The 12969-nt window shown below is 33.1% G+C and overlaps 1 protein-coding gene across 8 annotated transcripts in view; it reads right to left on the bottom strand.

Annotated features, from left to right (window-relative positions):
* The window catches only part of POT1 (protection of telomeres 1), an 82619-nt gene that overhangs the window by 19564 nt on the left and 50086 nt on the right, over positions 1 to 12969 (bottom strand). For 7 of the 8 annotated variants that reach the window (XM_046020480.1, XM_046020483.1, XM_046020477.1 and 4 more), the window contains 4 exons: positions 12140 to 12295; positions 6349 to 6518; positions 5151 to 5239; positions 1212 to 1268 (listed from right to left, as the gene is read on the bottom strand). In XM_046020480.1, coding sequence (XP_045876436.1) covers positions 1212 to 1268; positions 5151 to 5239; positions 6349 to 6518; positions 12140 to 12295 — 472 coding nt within the window. The remainder of the gene's footprint in view (positions 1 to 1211; positions 1269 to 5150; positions 5240 to 6348; positions 6519 to 12139; positions 12296 to 12969) is intronic. The other variant, XM_046020484.1, reaches the window with a different exon arrangement.

The following is a 12969-nucleotide window of genomic DNA, read 5'->3' as shown; positions in this document are numbered from 1 at the left end:
GCCCACTGATGATTTACAGCTAAATCAATTACTATTATCATGGTTGCAAAATGATTTTCTTCCCTTACTTCATCATTCCTTTTACATTTATTAGTTGATACTCATTTTAACTAAGAGCTTTCCATTCCATCTCATTTATTTATTCATTCATTTGTTCTTTTGTTTATTACCCACATGGACTAATGGATTCCTACTTTATTTAGCTTTATTCCATCGTTAGTATTTTTTATTTTGATGCTCAAATTATATCAAATTTGGCATGCTCCATCATTAACTGAGTATGGCAAAAGATGTTCCAGACTCATCTTGTGGTTCTCTGCCCCACTCCTGGAGTCTGATATTTCTTTAAGCTGCCCTGATTCCTTTTAAGGGGGAATATTATTTATAAGCCAAGATTTGTGTACTAGGTGCATTCATTGCTAGTGGGCTATGCCATTATTTCGAAGCCCTTTAACTGCACAGAGGTAGGGTATACACACACCATGTTCATACCTATACTTGCACACATGCACCTATACATGTATGAATATGTATTTGAATGAATACCTATAAACAAAGACCTATCTGCATCTACTTCTGTATTATCTATAAAACCATGAGTACATACGGACACTTCCTATTCCAGTACCACCACCACAAAAAAGCTGCTTTCTCTGAGCTTCCCCCATTTAATAGTTATATGTTCTTTCTTCAATAATGAGAAACTCATGTTTTTATAAATATATTACAGAATTTCACTTAATAGACTTCTGCTTAAAAATATTTTTTCTTCAACTTTTTAACCTTAGCTGAAATAACAGAAAGAGGGCATCTGACAGATTTACTATCATTGGTAACATTAAAGTTTTGGGGTATATTGTAAGGAGCTCCCTTATGGGCACAGAGCTAAATACACAGGGTGAGCAGATAAAAATTATATCATATAAGATATTTTACATTCTCAAAATAAGCCCCATTGCACTGTTAAACAGACTATGTTTTATAAATCTTATAGCTATGTGACTTAAATATATAGTTGATGTAAAAACATTTATCTTTCTGTGTTCCATTTTATGCCACTTACTATGAGGGAGGGAAATAAAATATACATAGGGCTATATTTTTGCCCTCATGGATATCTGCTCTCAAAATTAGATAGAAACAAATTAGTTGGTAATGACAGACTTTATTATGCACAGTATTACACCCACATTTCAGAAACATGATCTTACTTGTAGCTGATAGTTGCTGACATCTTTCTACCTCATATAACGAGACTGATCCAGAGCCTACAGGAAGGAGAAGGGAAAAAGAGTTATACGGTTTTAAAATCCATTAAAAATCCCATGAGGCATTGAAAACTATAAAACATTGCTGACAGGAACTGAAGAAAATCTAAACAAGAGTAAAATTTGCTATGTTCATGGCCTAGAAGGCTCAAAACTGTTAAGACATCAATTTCCCCCAAATTGAACTGTAGATTCAATATATTCTTAATCAAAATTGAGGAGGTTTTGCTGCAGAAAAAGACAAGAGGTCCTTTCACTTAAGTGAAAATGCAAAGAACCTAGAATATAAAATACAATCCTGAAAAAGGAACAAAACTGGAAGACTTATACTACCAGACTTCAAGACTTATTATAAAGCTGTAATAATCAAGGAAATATGATACTGGCGTAAAGACTGACAAACCTAGCAACAGAATTACAAAGAAAACCTACAAAGAAATTTGCATTTCATTTTTGATAAAGGCAGCAACACAATCCTAAAGGAGAGCAAAACTCTGGTACTGCAACAACTGGAAATTAGTATGAGGGAAAAAAAATGCTTACTTCACACCATACTATTAAGTATTTCCAGCTGGACAGCCCAGAAATAAATCCATGTTTATATTCACTTGTTTTCTGACAGGCACACAAGTAATCTTATAGAAAGGAAACTAAGGTGCTACAATGACTGGAAATTCATATTTAAGAAAATGTCTACCTCATACCATACTTCTAGGAATTAGAAAGGAACAAACTACTAATGCATGCAATATGGATGAATTTTAAAAACACATAGTACGTAAAAGAATACATAATATATTATTCCATTTATTGGAAGTTTTGGAAGAGGCACAATTATCTATGGTGGAAAAAAAATCAGAATTCATGGGGCTGGAGTGGGGATAAGGATTGACTGGGAAGAAGCATGAGGGAACTTTCTTCAACAAGGGTAATGTTTAGATTTTTAAAGGGATTTAACTTACATGGGCTTATATATTAGCCAAAGCTCATGGAATGGTACACTTAAGGTATCCATTTCACTGCATATAATTTTACAACAAAAATTAAAAAAAATCCTCAACAAATATTGAATTCTAGTTAATGCTATTTATTCTGAAGTGCTTAGGAGGTATATTTACGTCTGCAACTTACTTTGAAATATGTCAAAATATAAGATGGACTAATGGATTAAAAGACAGAGAGAAGTATACGATAGAGCAAAGAAGATCCAGGTAGTAGGTATTTGAGTGCTCACTGTACAACTGTTCAAATTTTTCTGTATGTTTGAAAATTTTTATTATTTTGGAAAAACACATTGTACATGAAACAAAGGGAAAAGTAGGTAAGATATTAAACTTATTAAATTGAATAGGATGACTTGATGAACACCATAACATAGGATTTTACTTTAACAAGAAAGCAGAAGTAGTGAACAGAGCAGTAGGTTTTAATAGTACTTTCATTTTAAAATGAAGAATTTGAGACTAAAAAGGTATCCATATTTTGCAATTACTTTAGCTTACATTCTATTGCATATAATAGTATAGTAAGTTCTAATTTATTTTATGTGGCATCATATATAAACATACGATTTATTGTTCTTCTTCTTCAACATTACTAAGAAATGGCCTAAGAATCCATGACAAGAGAACTTGAATGGACAACTTAAGCTGGCAAAGTATAATTTCAATGAATCTGATTCCTTAATATCAGCCATTCTGCATGAGTGAAAACAATGGCAAAAACCTTAAAAGCAGTCAAATAGTAAGAAAATCAGTATAAAATATATACATGGTCTCCCACAAACTGAGGGGGAAAAAAAGGTTAAAAAATCAAACAGAAAATCAGGTAAAGGGTAAGAACAGACCATTCAAAGAAAAGGAAGTAAAAAGGGCTAATAAATATGTGATATTTTCAGGTTTCCAAGTACTCAGGAAACTAAGTAAGATATCACCTTATACCTGCCAAACTGTCAAAATTTACGTATACTGCTAACCTCCAACACCACTGAGAGTATGAGGAAAGGACATTTTCCTAGAGTGTTATTTGCATATGAATCTTATGACATTCTGTCATATAATCTGACAGCATCTATTAAAATAAAAGATGTGCTTACCCTCTGATTTACCAACCTGTCTTTTAGGAGTTTATTTTAGAGAAAGAAAAGCAGGACATACAATTCAAGGATGGTTTTCAAAGCATTATTTAAGAGCTAAAAACTGGAAACAACCTGAATGTCTATCAAATGGAAGATAGCTGGATTTACAATGTTAGAATCACATTATGAAATACTGTATACTATTAAAAAAATGAGTTCGAGTAACATGGATTAGCCCATAAAAGGTCTATTATCTACTGATAAAGAAAGCAACAGTAGAGTATGGTCCATTTTTTAAATTTAAGTAGGCTTTATGCCCAGAATGGAGCCCAATGCAGGGCTTGAACTCACAACCCTGAAATCAAGGCCTGAGCTGAAATCAAGAGTTGGGACGCCTAACCAACTAACCACGCAGGTGCTCCAAGTTGACAGATATTTTAAACAGAGGGGGAAAGTCATGTCCGTCTATGTATAAGTATATATTTGTATAAACATGAAAGTGTTGAAGAAACCACACTAAACTATTAACATAACCTCAGAAGTGGGCACAAGGGCATGAGGAAGCTTTGTAACTTGATATCATGACATGTATGGGTAGGGGGATAGGAGAAGAATAACTTTATAATTTAAAAGCAATTTAAAAATCTTTGTAAAAGGAGAAAAGACATTTCAAAAAGTATAATTACAAATTCTGCTGTCCCCAAATGACAGTCAATTGAAGTAGATTGGCCTGTTAATGGTAGTTTAAGTAATCACAGACTGGCTAAAATGCCATCACCAAGATGCTAGGAAATGTGGAGAGAATAAATAAGGCAGAGAGAATATGTACAAAAAAATATGTACAAAAAATATGTACAAAAAAATATGTACAAAAAAATATGTACAAAAAAAAAAATAAGCTGCACTTGAATCTGACTTTGCCATCAGTTAATAGTTTAGGAACCCTGGGCAAATTACATGACCCTCATCACTCAAAGCCTCAGTTTGCTTTCTGTAAAAGGGACAAAAAATTTTCAAACTCAAAGGAGTGCTGTTAAGATTAGGCACTTAGTTAAGTGGCTAAACCAAGCAATATATGTTAATTTTAATGCTTATCATTACTGGTATAGAAGAGAAAATACTTATAAAATAGTTAATATCATACTGGAAGGAGTTACATTGAAATAAAAAATATGGGATAAAAACATGACATATATTCTAGGCCCCAGAAAGTACCAGCAGATATGAAAGCAAAATTGTGAAGGAGAAATTCTGTAAAATTTAAATTTAGATTTGAATAGTCACCTATTCAGGTAGTCAATAACATAAATAAAGAACCAAGTGTTTGTTTAAGATCCTGTAACTAGGAACTTGATGAATTTGATAAAGACTGGAGACCATGTGTATTTCTAAAATATGTATGATCAAAAAATAATCTAGCTCTTTGAAATAAAGCAGCAAAAACAACCACTGTTCATTTTAGAAACTGGCAAGTGGTTGCCTAGGAAATACAGAATTTTAATGAATACATACACATGTACACATATATACACACAACATATCACACATACATAAATAAGTACGTGCATCACAAATTAAGTAATCCCTACCATTCCAATTTGAAATGCAATTATACAATTAAGGCAGAAATAATGTTACCTTTACATAAGACACAGATATAGATTTACCCTATTCCTTTACAATGAATATGGATTTAACCAAAAAAGAAAGGCAGAGATGGGACGATATTAAAAAAGAGAACTAATACTGATAAAGCCATTTCAGTTAGCAAGGACTAAACCATTAACATTAAAAACTGTCCTTACTTGAAAGAGTCCGAAAGCTGTCCTCATGTTCTGAATGGCATATACCATCAAAACACTGATTGGCTGTCAAATCGGCAGATTCTAAAACCCTATAATTGAAAGAATATAATTTCAAATCAAACTGCATAAAACAAAGTCAATATGATCAGTTTAGTTCTATTCTTAGAAACCAAGAAATCACTGAAATTGTATAAAAATTATGTGTGTGTGTATGTGTATAACTTCTTCAGTAGAAGGTCTATGGCTACCCCAAAGGTACTCTAAATTTAAAAAAACCTGATTCTACAGAGATATGAGTAAAACAGTAGGACGATGAAATGCTGCAAACAAAAATAAACTGGGAATTTAATGATGGCATTTTGTTAGAAGAATCTCATTCCAGAGTCCAAAAGTGAAAATGCTCTATATCGGGCAATATAAGAAATAAAGAAGTAAAACTGAGACAAGATTATTAAAATAGCTAATTTAATTGGTTTTTAAAAAGTCATGCTGATTTCAATACGTTAAAATGTAAAAATATTATTTCATTTCAACTTACTGAATGGGTTTTATTTTCTAAAGCTCTTTGAAGATATGCAGATTTATTTTAACTTTTGTACATTACTGGTGAAAAAGTTTCTGTACACAGTGAGCATTAGGGATGTGTCACATAAAAGAAATCTGCCAATATAGGAGGACTTAAGGTACTATTCACTTTCTGGGCACATCGAAAAGTTTTTAAAATATGATACTCCGAAACACTTCTGATACCTATTTTATCAGTCATAGGCACTTTAAAGAGATAATATTTTTCATGGCAGGATTATGTATGTTTGGAATTCTAGATATGTATCAAGTCTTCCAAACTCTAGGTAAACTCCAGTTTCAACTGTCTGTTGGTGTACTTGGGCAATGTGCCAAGTGGTGGAAGAAGAAAGAGCACAAGCAACAGAGCAGACCTAAGTGCACAAGTAACTACTGGAAACACAAGACTATGTTCCTAGCTCTGCTATTATTTAGCTATTTGAACCTGCGATTGCTTGATTTCTGTTTCATTTGGTTCATCTATTTAAAAAAATGGATAGTTGGCACAAGTTATGAGGATCGATTACAAAGAACTTACCGGATCCATCCACCCCAGTCCAGTACAATAGTATCTTGGAAGCAGCTTAATTAATACCTTATTTACAATTTATAAATAGGCATATAATATGCTTACTTTTTCAATTGATCCACATCAGAGTTACTCTCTGGCAAGACTCTGATTCCCCGGCCATAACTGGTACCGCCATGGAGATGAAACTCAAGAGCTAATAATGTTGCCTGGTTCTCCGAATTCACTGACTGAAGTTTGGTATGGAGGCTATAAATTCTAAGAAAGCTTCCAACCTAAAAATACATTATTTATTATTCAGAAAATGTCAAAAGATCAAACAATTTCTAATACATAAAATACTTAAAGCAATGTGGGGCATAAGATTAACAATGGGGGGGGGCGCCTGGGTGGCTCAGCAGTTTAAGCCTCTGCCTTCCGCTCAGGTCATGATCTCAGGGTCCTGAGATCGAGCCCCGCATAGGGCTCTCTGCTCAGTGGGGAGCCTGTTTCTCCCTCTCTCTCTGCCTGCCTCTCTGCCTACTGTGACCTCTCTCTGTCAAATAAATCAATAAAATATTAAAAAAAAAAAAAGACTAATAATCAGGGGTACTTACTAATCAGAAAGGTCCAGGTGTATGACACCGGTTTGTGCTAGGTATCAGCCCTAAGGACACTGTATCAAAACCAAAATGTGTTTCTGTGTGTGTGTGCACACATGTGTATACATAGAAAAGTACATGGGTGTGTGTGTGTGTGTGTGTATACATATATACACACACATATATATACATGTATATGTTTACATAAACTCATGTATATACATCTACATATAATATATAAGTGCATGTATACATGCATGTATATCTTTATATATATATGTATCCATCTGTATGTTTTTTCCAAATGGAAGACATATTTCCATGTCAGAGATATTAAACCGTGAAATAAGACTGAGTCTTAGTATTAATAAAATGCAGTAGTTAAGAAACCATTGCTTAAACTCAAACTCAAGCCCTCTACTTGATTTGGAAAACTGTTTGAGGTTACTGAAAATAACTTGTTTTAGCTACTTTAAGGTAAGATTTGGGACACCTGGGTCGTTCAGTCCGCTAAGCATCTGCCTTTGGCTCAGGTCATGATGCTCGATCAGGCGGATCAAGCCCCGCCTTAGGAGGGGGTTCCCTGGTCAGTGGGGAATCTGCTTCTCCCCTCTTCTCTGTTCACGCTCACTCGTCTTGCTCGTGCTCTCTGTCGCTATCTTTGTCTCTCTCTCTCTAATAAATAAAAATAAAATCTTTAAAAAAAAGATTTAAATGATTGCTAAAACACTCTTATTATGAGAATACTAGAAATTTTTTAATGTAATATTAAAATATTCCCCTATTCCATAAGTTTTATGGAAAGAAAACTTTTGTAATAAGCACTGTGCCTATACAATTCTGAGTTCAAATACAAGATTAAACCAATTATAATTTTGAACTAAACGTTCTATAATTTTAGATACCTTGCTTAATCTTAAAAATGTCCTTTAAATATAGAGTATTTGATATTCTTTTAATGTAGAAGACTTAAAATGACAGATATAGAATGTTAATCAAAGAAACTGACACCTACTCAAAGAAAGAAGCTATACAAAGTTTTTCCTCCCAGTACTGTTTTTGTAAGGAGGTAGGGATTTAGGTCTTTTTTTCTCTTTTTCCACTGACCCCTACAATATGGCATGGGTGGGGGATAAAAAGAGGAAAACACAGAAAGAAAAAAGAAAAGACAACAAAACTGATTTTCCTCATGGTGTCCAAAGTAAGACACTGTAAGAAAAAACTTCTATTTATTTTTGTCTCACTCTTCCTGGACATTTATCACTCTGTGATTCTTTTAAAATATAGGTAACACACCAGTATAGTATATAAAAAGAACTTAAAGAAGACCTAAACATGTGCGGGTCCATGGCTGGCTTAGTCAGTAGAGCATGTGACTCTTAATCTTGGGGTCATGAGTTCCAGTCCCACATTGAGTGAAGAGTTTACTTTAAATAAATAAATAAATAAATACCATCTCCCTCTAGAGAAATGCCCTACTGTGTATATATAAAAAAAATTTTTTTAAAGGCCTAAACACATGGAGAAAGATAACATATTCATAAACAAAAAACTTCAACATTATAAAGATAGTAATCTCCCCCCAAGTTAATTTTTAAAATCAGTGTAATTTCAATCAAAATCCCCAGTGTTTTTTACAGAATTTGAAAAGCTGATCTGAAAATGTATTATGAACATGAACAGCAAGTCAAGTCTGAAGACTAAACTGGAAGGGGAGAAGGGAAGGTTTGCTTGATCTACAGAATATTATTTATTTATTTATTTGTTTAGTTAAGATTTATTTATTTATTTGTCAGAGAGAGACGGAACACAAGCAGGCAGAGCGTCAGGCAGAGACAGAGAGAGAAACAAGCTCCCTGCTGAGCAAGGAGCCCTAGTGAGACTTGAACCCAGGACCCTGGGATCATGACCTGAGCCAAAGGCAGCAGTTTAACCAACTGAGCCACCCAGGTATCCCTACAAAGTATCATTTAAAAATAAAGCTATAAAAAATAAAAATAAAGCTATAATACTTAAGACCCTGTGGTATTAATGCAGATACATATATGAACATGGATATATCTTAAAAATATAATTTCAAAGAAAGTAAATTAGAGAGTAATACATATACTATATGTATTTTTCAGAGATAAGTACTTAAAGCATAATAAACATGGGTGTACCTAACTACATATTAGGATAAACAGAAGGAAGATACTAGGGAGCAAAAAATTAGAATGAACAGAGGTAGTACAAAGAAGATTCAGTACGTAGAGATTTATGTCCTAAAAATTAAAAGTACCTGAAATTAGTGTAGTAGAACACTTAAAAATGTTAAGTTTAAAAAAAAAATGTTGTTTAGATGACTGATAGGCACGTGGATATTTATTACACTAACTTTTCTACTACTGTCTTTCATAATAAAACAACAAAGACCAAGAAAAAATTTATTTATATAGTCAAGATGACAAACTGTTATTTCCAGAAATTCCTTCTGGAGGCAGCATTGTATTTTTTTTTTTTAAGCTTGCTAAATATACTATGAAATGTGCCAGATGTTCTACTATAATAGACACATATTGCTTAGTCTTGTCAGTAATGGGATAAGATTCTAAACATAGAAGTGAGGGAGTCATAACCAAAATTATAAAAATACACTTTCAAAAACTGTGATAAAATCATTTCAGTAAACATCAAAAATAAAGCAAAGCAAATAAAGCTATTAAGAAATTATTATCCCTTTAGAAATAATTTTAATATCCCTTACAAACTATCAAATTCCCTCTGTATGTCTGAAAATAACCAGTCGAACTATAGCTCTTGGGTCACTGAAGGCCAAAACATAATTATGACTAAGTATTTTTTATAATTATTTTAAAATTATGTCAGGATAGGACTGATGATTGGGAATATAATGATTTAATTTCTAGACAAAAGTTCGAAATATTTGTGTGTGTGTGTGTGTGTGTTCCCATGTATATGTGGGTTTACGCATGTGTGCCTGTGTTAACACTTAAAAGCAAAATTGAGGAAAAATATTAAGAATGATTTCAATTATAAAACATATATAAAAGCCAATTCTATTATACTTTAAGATTGTTTTAATTCTTTTTATTAAAAAAAAATTTTCCTGTTCCTATACAACAAAAATCTGTTCCATGTATTTCAGTATAAAAATGCAATTTCGAACAGCTGTCCTCAAGTACTGATAAGAATTCATTTGTATCAATGTCATCTGACTCAGGATTTCTTAATATCAAATTGTATAAAGTTGTCTTAGGACAAATAAAATGGGATGTCAATATACATTAAAAGCCTCCAGTTACATTACTTACAGAGAGAAAATCCTTTTCATTTTTCTATTATATTACAGATTAAATAATACATTATGGTATTTTCAGAAAAAGATTAAGTGCCCTATAGTTTCTTAGTAATGTGTGCTCAGAGCACCCTCTAGTGGGTGAGATAAAGCAGACAAAAAGGGATCTGAAAAAAATCTGACATAAATTCCTACTCATTCACTAGTAGGTATTATTTACTTCATCCTTACTATAAGGAAAGCACTGTGCTAGGTGCTGTTCAGGACCTGGACAAGGGAATCAGGACAAGCGAGGGAGAACAGAAAGACCTATAAAAAGCAGCACAGAGAAAGAGAAGGGAATTAAATTGTGAAAGCAGAATCTAAAAATGTAAATCTTTGTCATTCATAAGAACTCTATGTGTATTTTCTTTTTTAAGATTGTATTTATTTTACTTGAGACAGACAGAGAGAGAGAGAGCACATAAGCTGGTGGGTAAGGGACAGAGGGAAAGGAATTAGCAGGCACCCTGCTGAGCAGGGAGCAGGATGCAGGGCTTGATTCCAGGACCCCAGGATCATGACCTGACCCCAAGACAGATGCTTAACCTACTGAGACCACCCGGGTGCCCCAAAACTCTGTATTTAAAAAAGACTCTGAATTGGTTTTATCATTACATTTATTTTCAAGATAAAGTAATCAATGTAGAGAAAATTAGGGAAGAGCATCAAAATGTATCTTCAGCAGTCATTTTATCTTTGTATGTTGAGTATGAAAGCAGTACACACACACATAAAGGACAAGAAAATTCAGTATCACCTTCCTGGATCCTGACTTTAACCTAATTTATTGATTTGAGTTTATTTGGGTGGGTTTATTTGTGTGTGTGAGGAACGATTTCCTTCTTCAAGAACATTTATTTACAAAGGGAAACTAGGCATAAAATTCAGATCTAAAACAACTGCAATTCACTTTTACTGTTTTCTTCCCATAAGTAGGCCATATAACTTTCTATAAGTAGGCTGTATAACTCCCTAAAGGTAGGATAGAATCTATTTGCAATAAAGAAAGTCATTTCTTTATACTGCTTAAAAGGACTGATCCTGGAAACAAACACTATATTCAAATACTGGCTTCACCCAAGTAGCCATGAAATCTTGAGCATAACCTGTGACTGATCAGTTTTCTCATTTGTAAAATGTGAAAGGTGACAATATCAACTGCACAAGATAGTACTAAATACATATGATATGCTTAACAAATATTACTATTATTACTGCTATTATTGATGCCACTTGTTGCTAGAAAAGATACTTGCAAATAAAGGAATTAAAAAAAATAAAATAAATAAAATATTCCCAATATTAATAATCAAGAAGTGCCATATCTGGACAGTTCACTTTTACCTAAAAAATAACTCAAAAGCAGTGAGCAAATTCTAATAAATTGTATAGTATAAACACAATTTATGAGGTGGATTAACAATTTCTAAAACTGGGGCACCTGGGTGGGTCAGTGACTTAAGCCTCTGCCTTTGGCTCAGGTCATGATATCAGGATCCTGGGATCTACTCCCCCATCCCCCCACACCCACATCAGGCTCTCTGCTCAGCAAGAAGCCTGCTCCCCACCCTCCCGCCGACTTGTGATCTATCAAATAAAAAAACTAAATCTTAAAAAAAGTTTCTTAAATTAATGAGTATAAAGTTGTAGGCTAAATTTTGAAAAATCAATTAATAAAACTTAACATTTAAGCTTACAAATATTTTATACAACTTCATACAAAAAATTTTTTCCTGGAAATTTCCAGGGAATTTCTTTAATTTTACTTTAAAAAGTTGTTAAACCACTATAACTTAATGCATCTTCCAATAATTGAGTTTTTTCCTAATAATTTGTTTTCAATATATTTTACAAATTAAAAATTAAAGAAAAAATAAATTTGGAGTTAAATTTCTAGACCTCAAATATCATCTGTAAATGTGATTTAACCCGCATTTATAAAAACAAAGAGCAAACATTTGCTACTCAACATCACCTTCAGAGATTTTGCCACTTGAACATGATTATCATAGACTAAAATGTCTACTGTCAGATTCTGCAGCCGATGGATATGACTTAAATCTCCTTCAAGTACAAGGTCTTGTATTAAGACTCTCCAAGATGGGAACGGGGTCCTGGTGCCATCCCATACCTGCCATAATAGGGTAGAGCAAAGTTTAATGATCATTTTGTGTAACTGTAAAAGATTTTTAAAAGAGTTTTATTTGCTGTTAATAATATAACTTAAACGTAATTAAAGGTATTTCCTCCAAATACCTGAACTTTAAATATGGTGTTTATATTCTGATTGTAAAGGACTGCATAGATATAGGACATGTAGTAAATGTAAAGAAGAAAAAAATTCACACTACTTAGAAAAAAGTACTAACATATTGTTGAATTTATCCTTCTTACCATCTTATATATAAACCCTTATGACTGTATCTGCTAATTTTCTTAAGTATACCTCCCTAACTTTTAGAAATGCATTCTAAACTTTGCTCATTTTTTCACTTTGTTCTAATTTGGAAAAGGCCTTTAAAGTACAGATAGAAACATTTGGTTTATCAGAGGCTATGAATTCAAATGCATGAAAATCATGGGTGCTAGAAAAGGAAAAGATATATTGGATTGCTATGTAAACCATGTTGAGACAAGGGGCACAGGATGAGTAAGTATGCACTACATCACCCTCAAGATGTCAGCTAGCCTGTGTTGTGCTAGGCTTTTAAGACACCGCTATGCTTTGTTATAGAAGGGCATGGCAAGAGACATCTGGCCTGAGGTAAGAATGCCTCTGTATATAAGAAATTTGGCTGGACAAGA

The sequence above is a fragment of the Meles meles genome, chromosome 10, assembly GCF_922984935.1.
Source record: "Meles meles chromosome 10, mMelMel3.1 paternal haplotype, whole genome shotgun sequence".
In the NCBI taxonomy this organism is placed as follows: Eukaryota; Metazoa; Chordata; class Mammalia; order Carnivora; family Mustelidae; genus Meles; species Meles meles.
The sequence above is the reverse complement of the archived record's forward strand: the minus strand, read 5'-3'. Positions and strand labels throughout refer to the sequence as shown.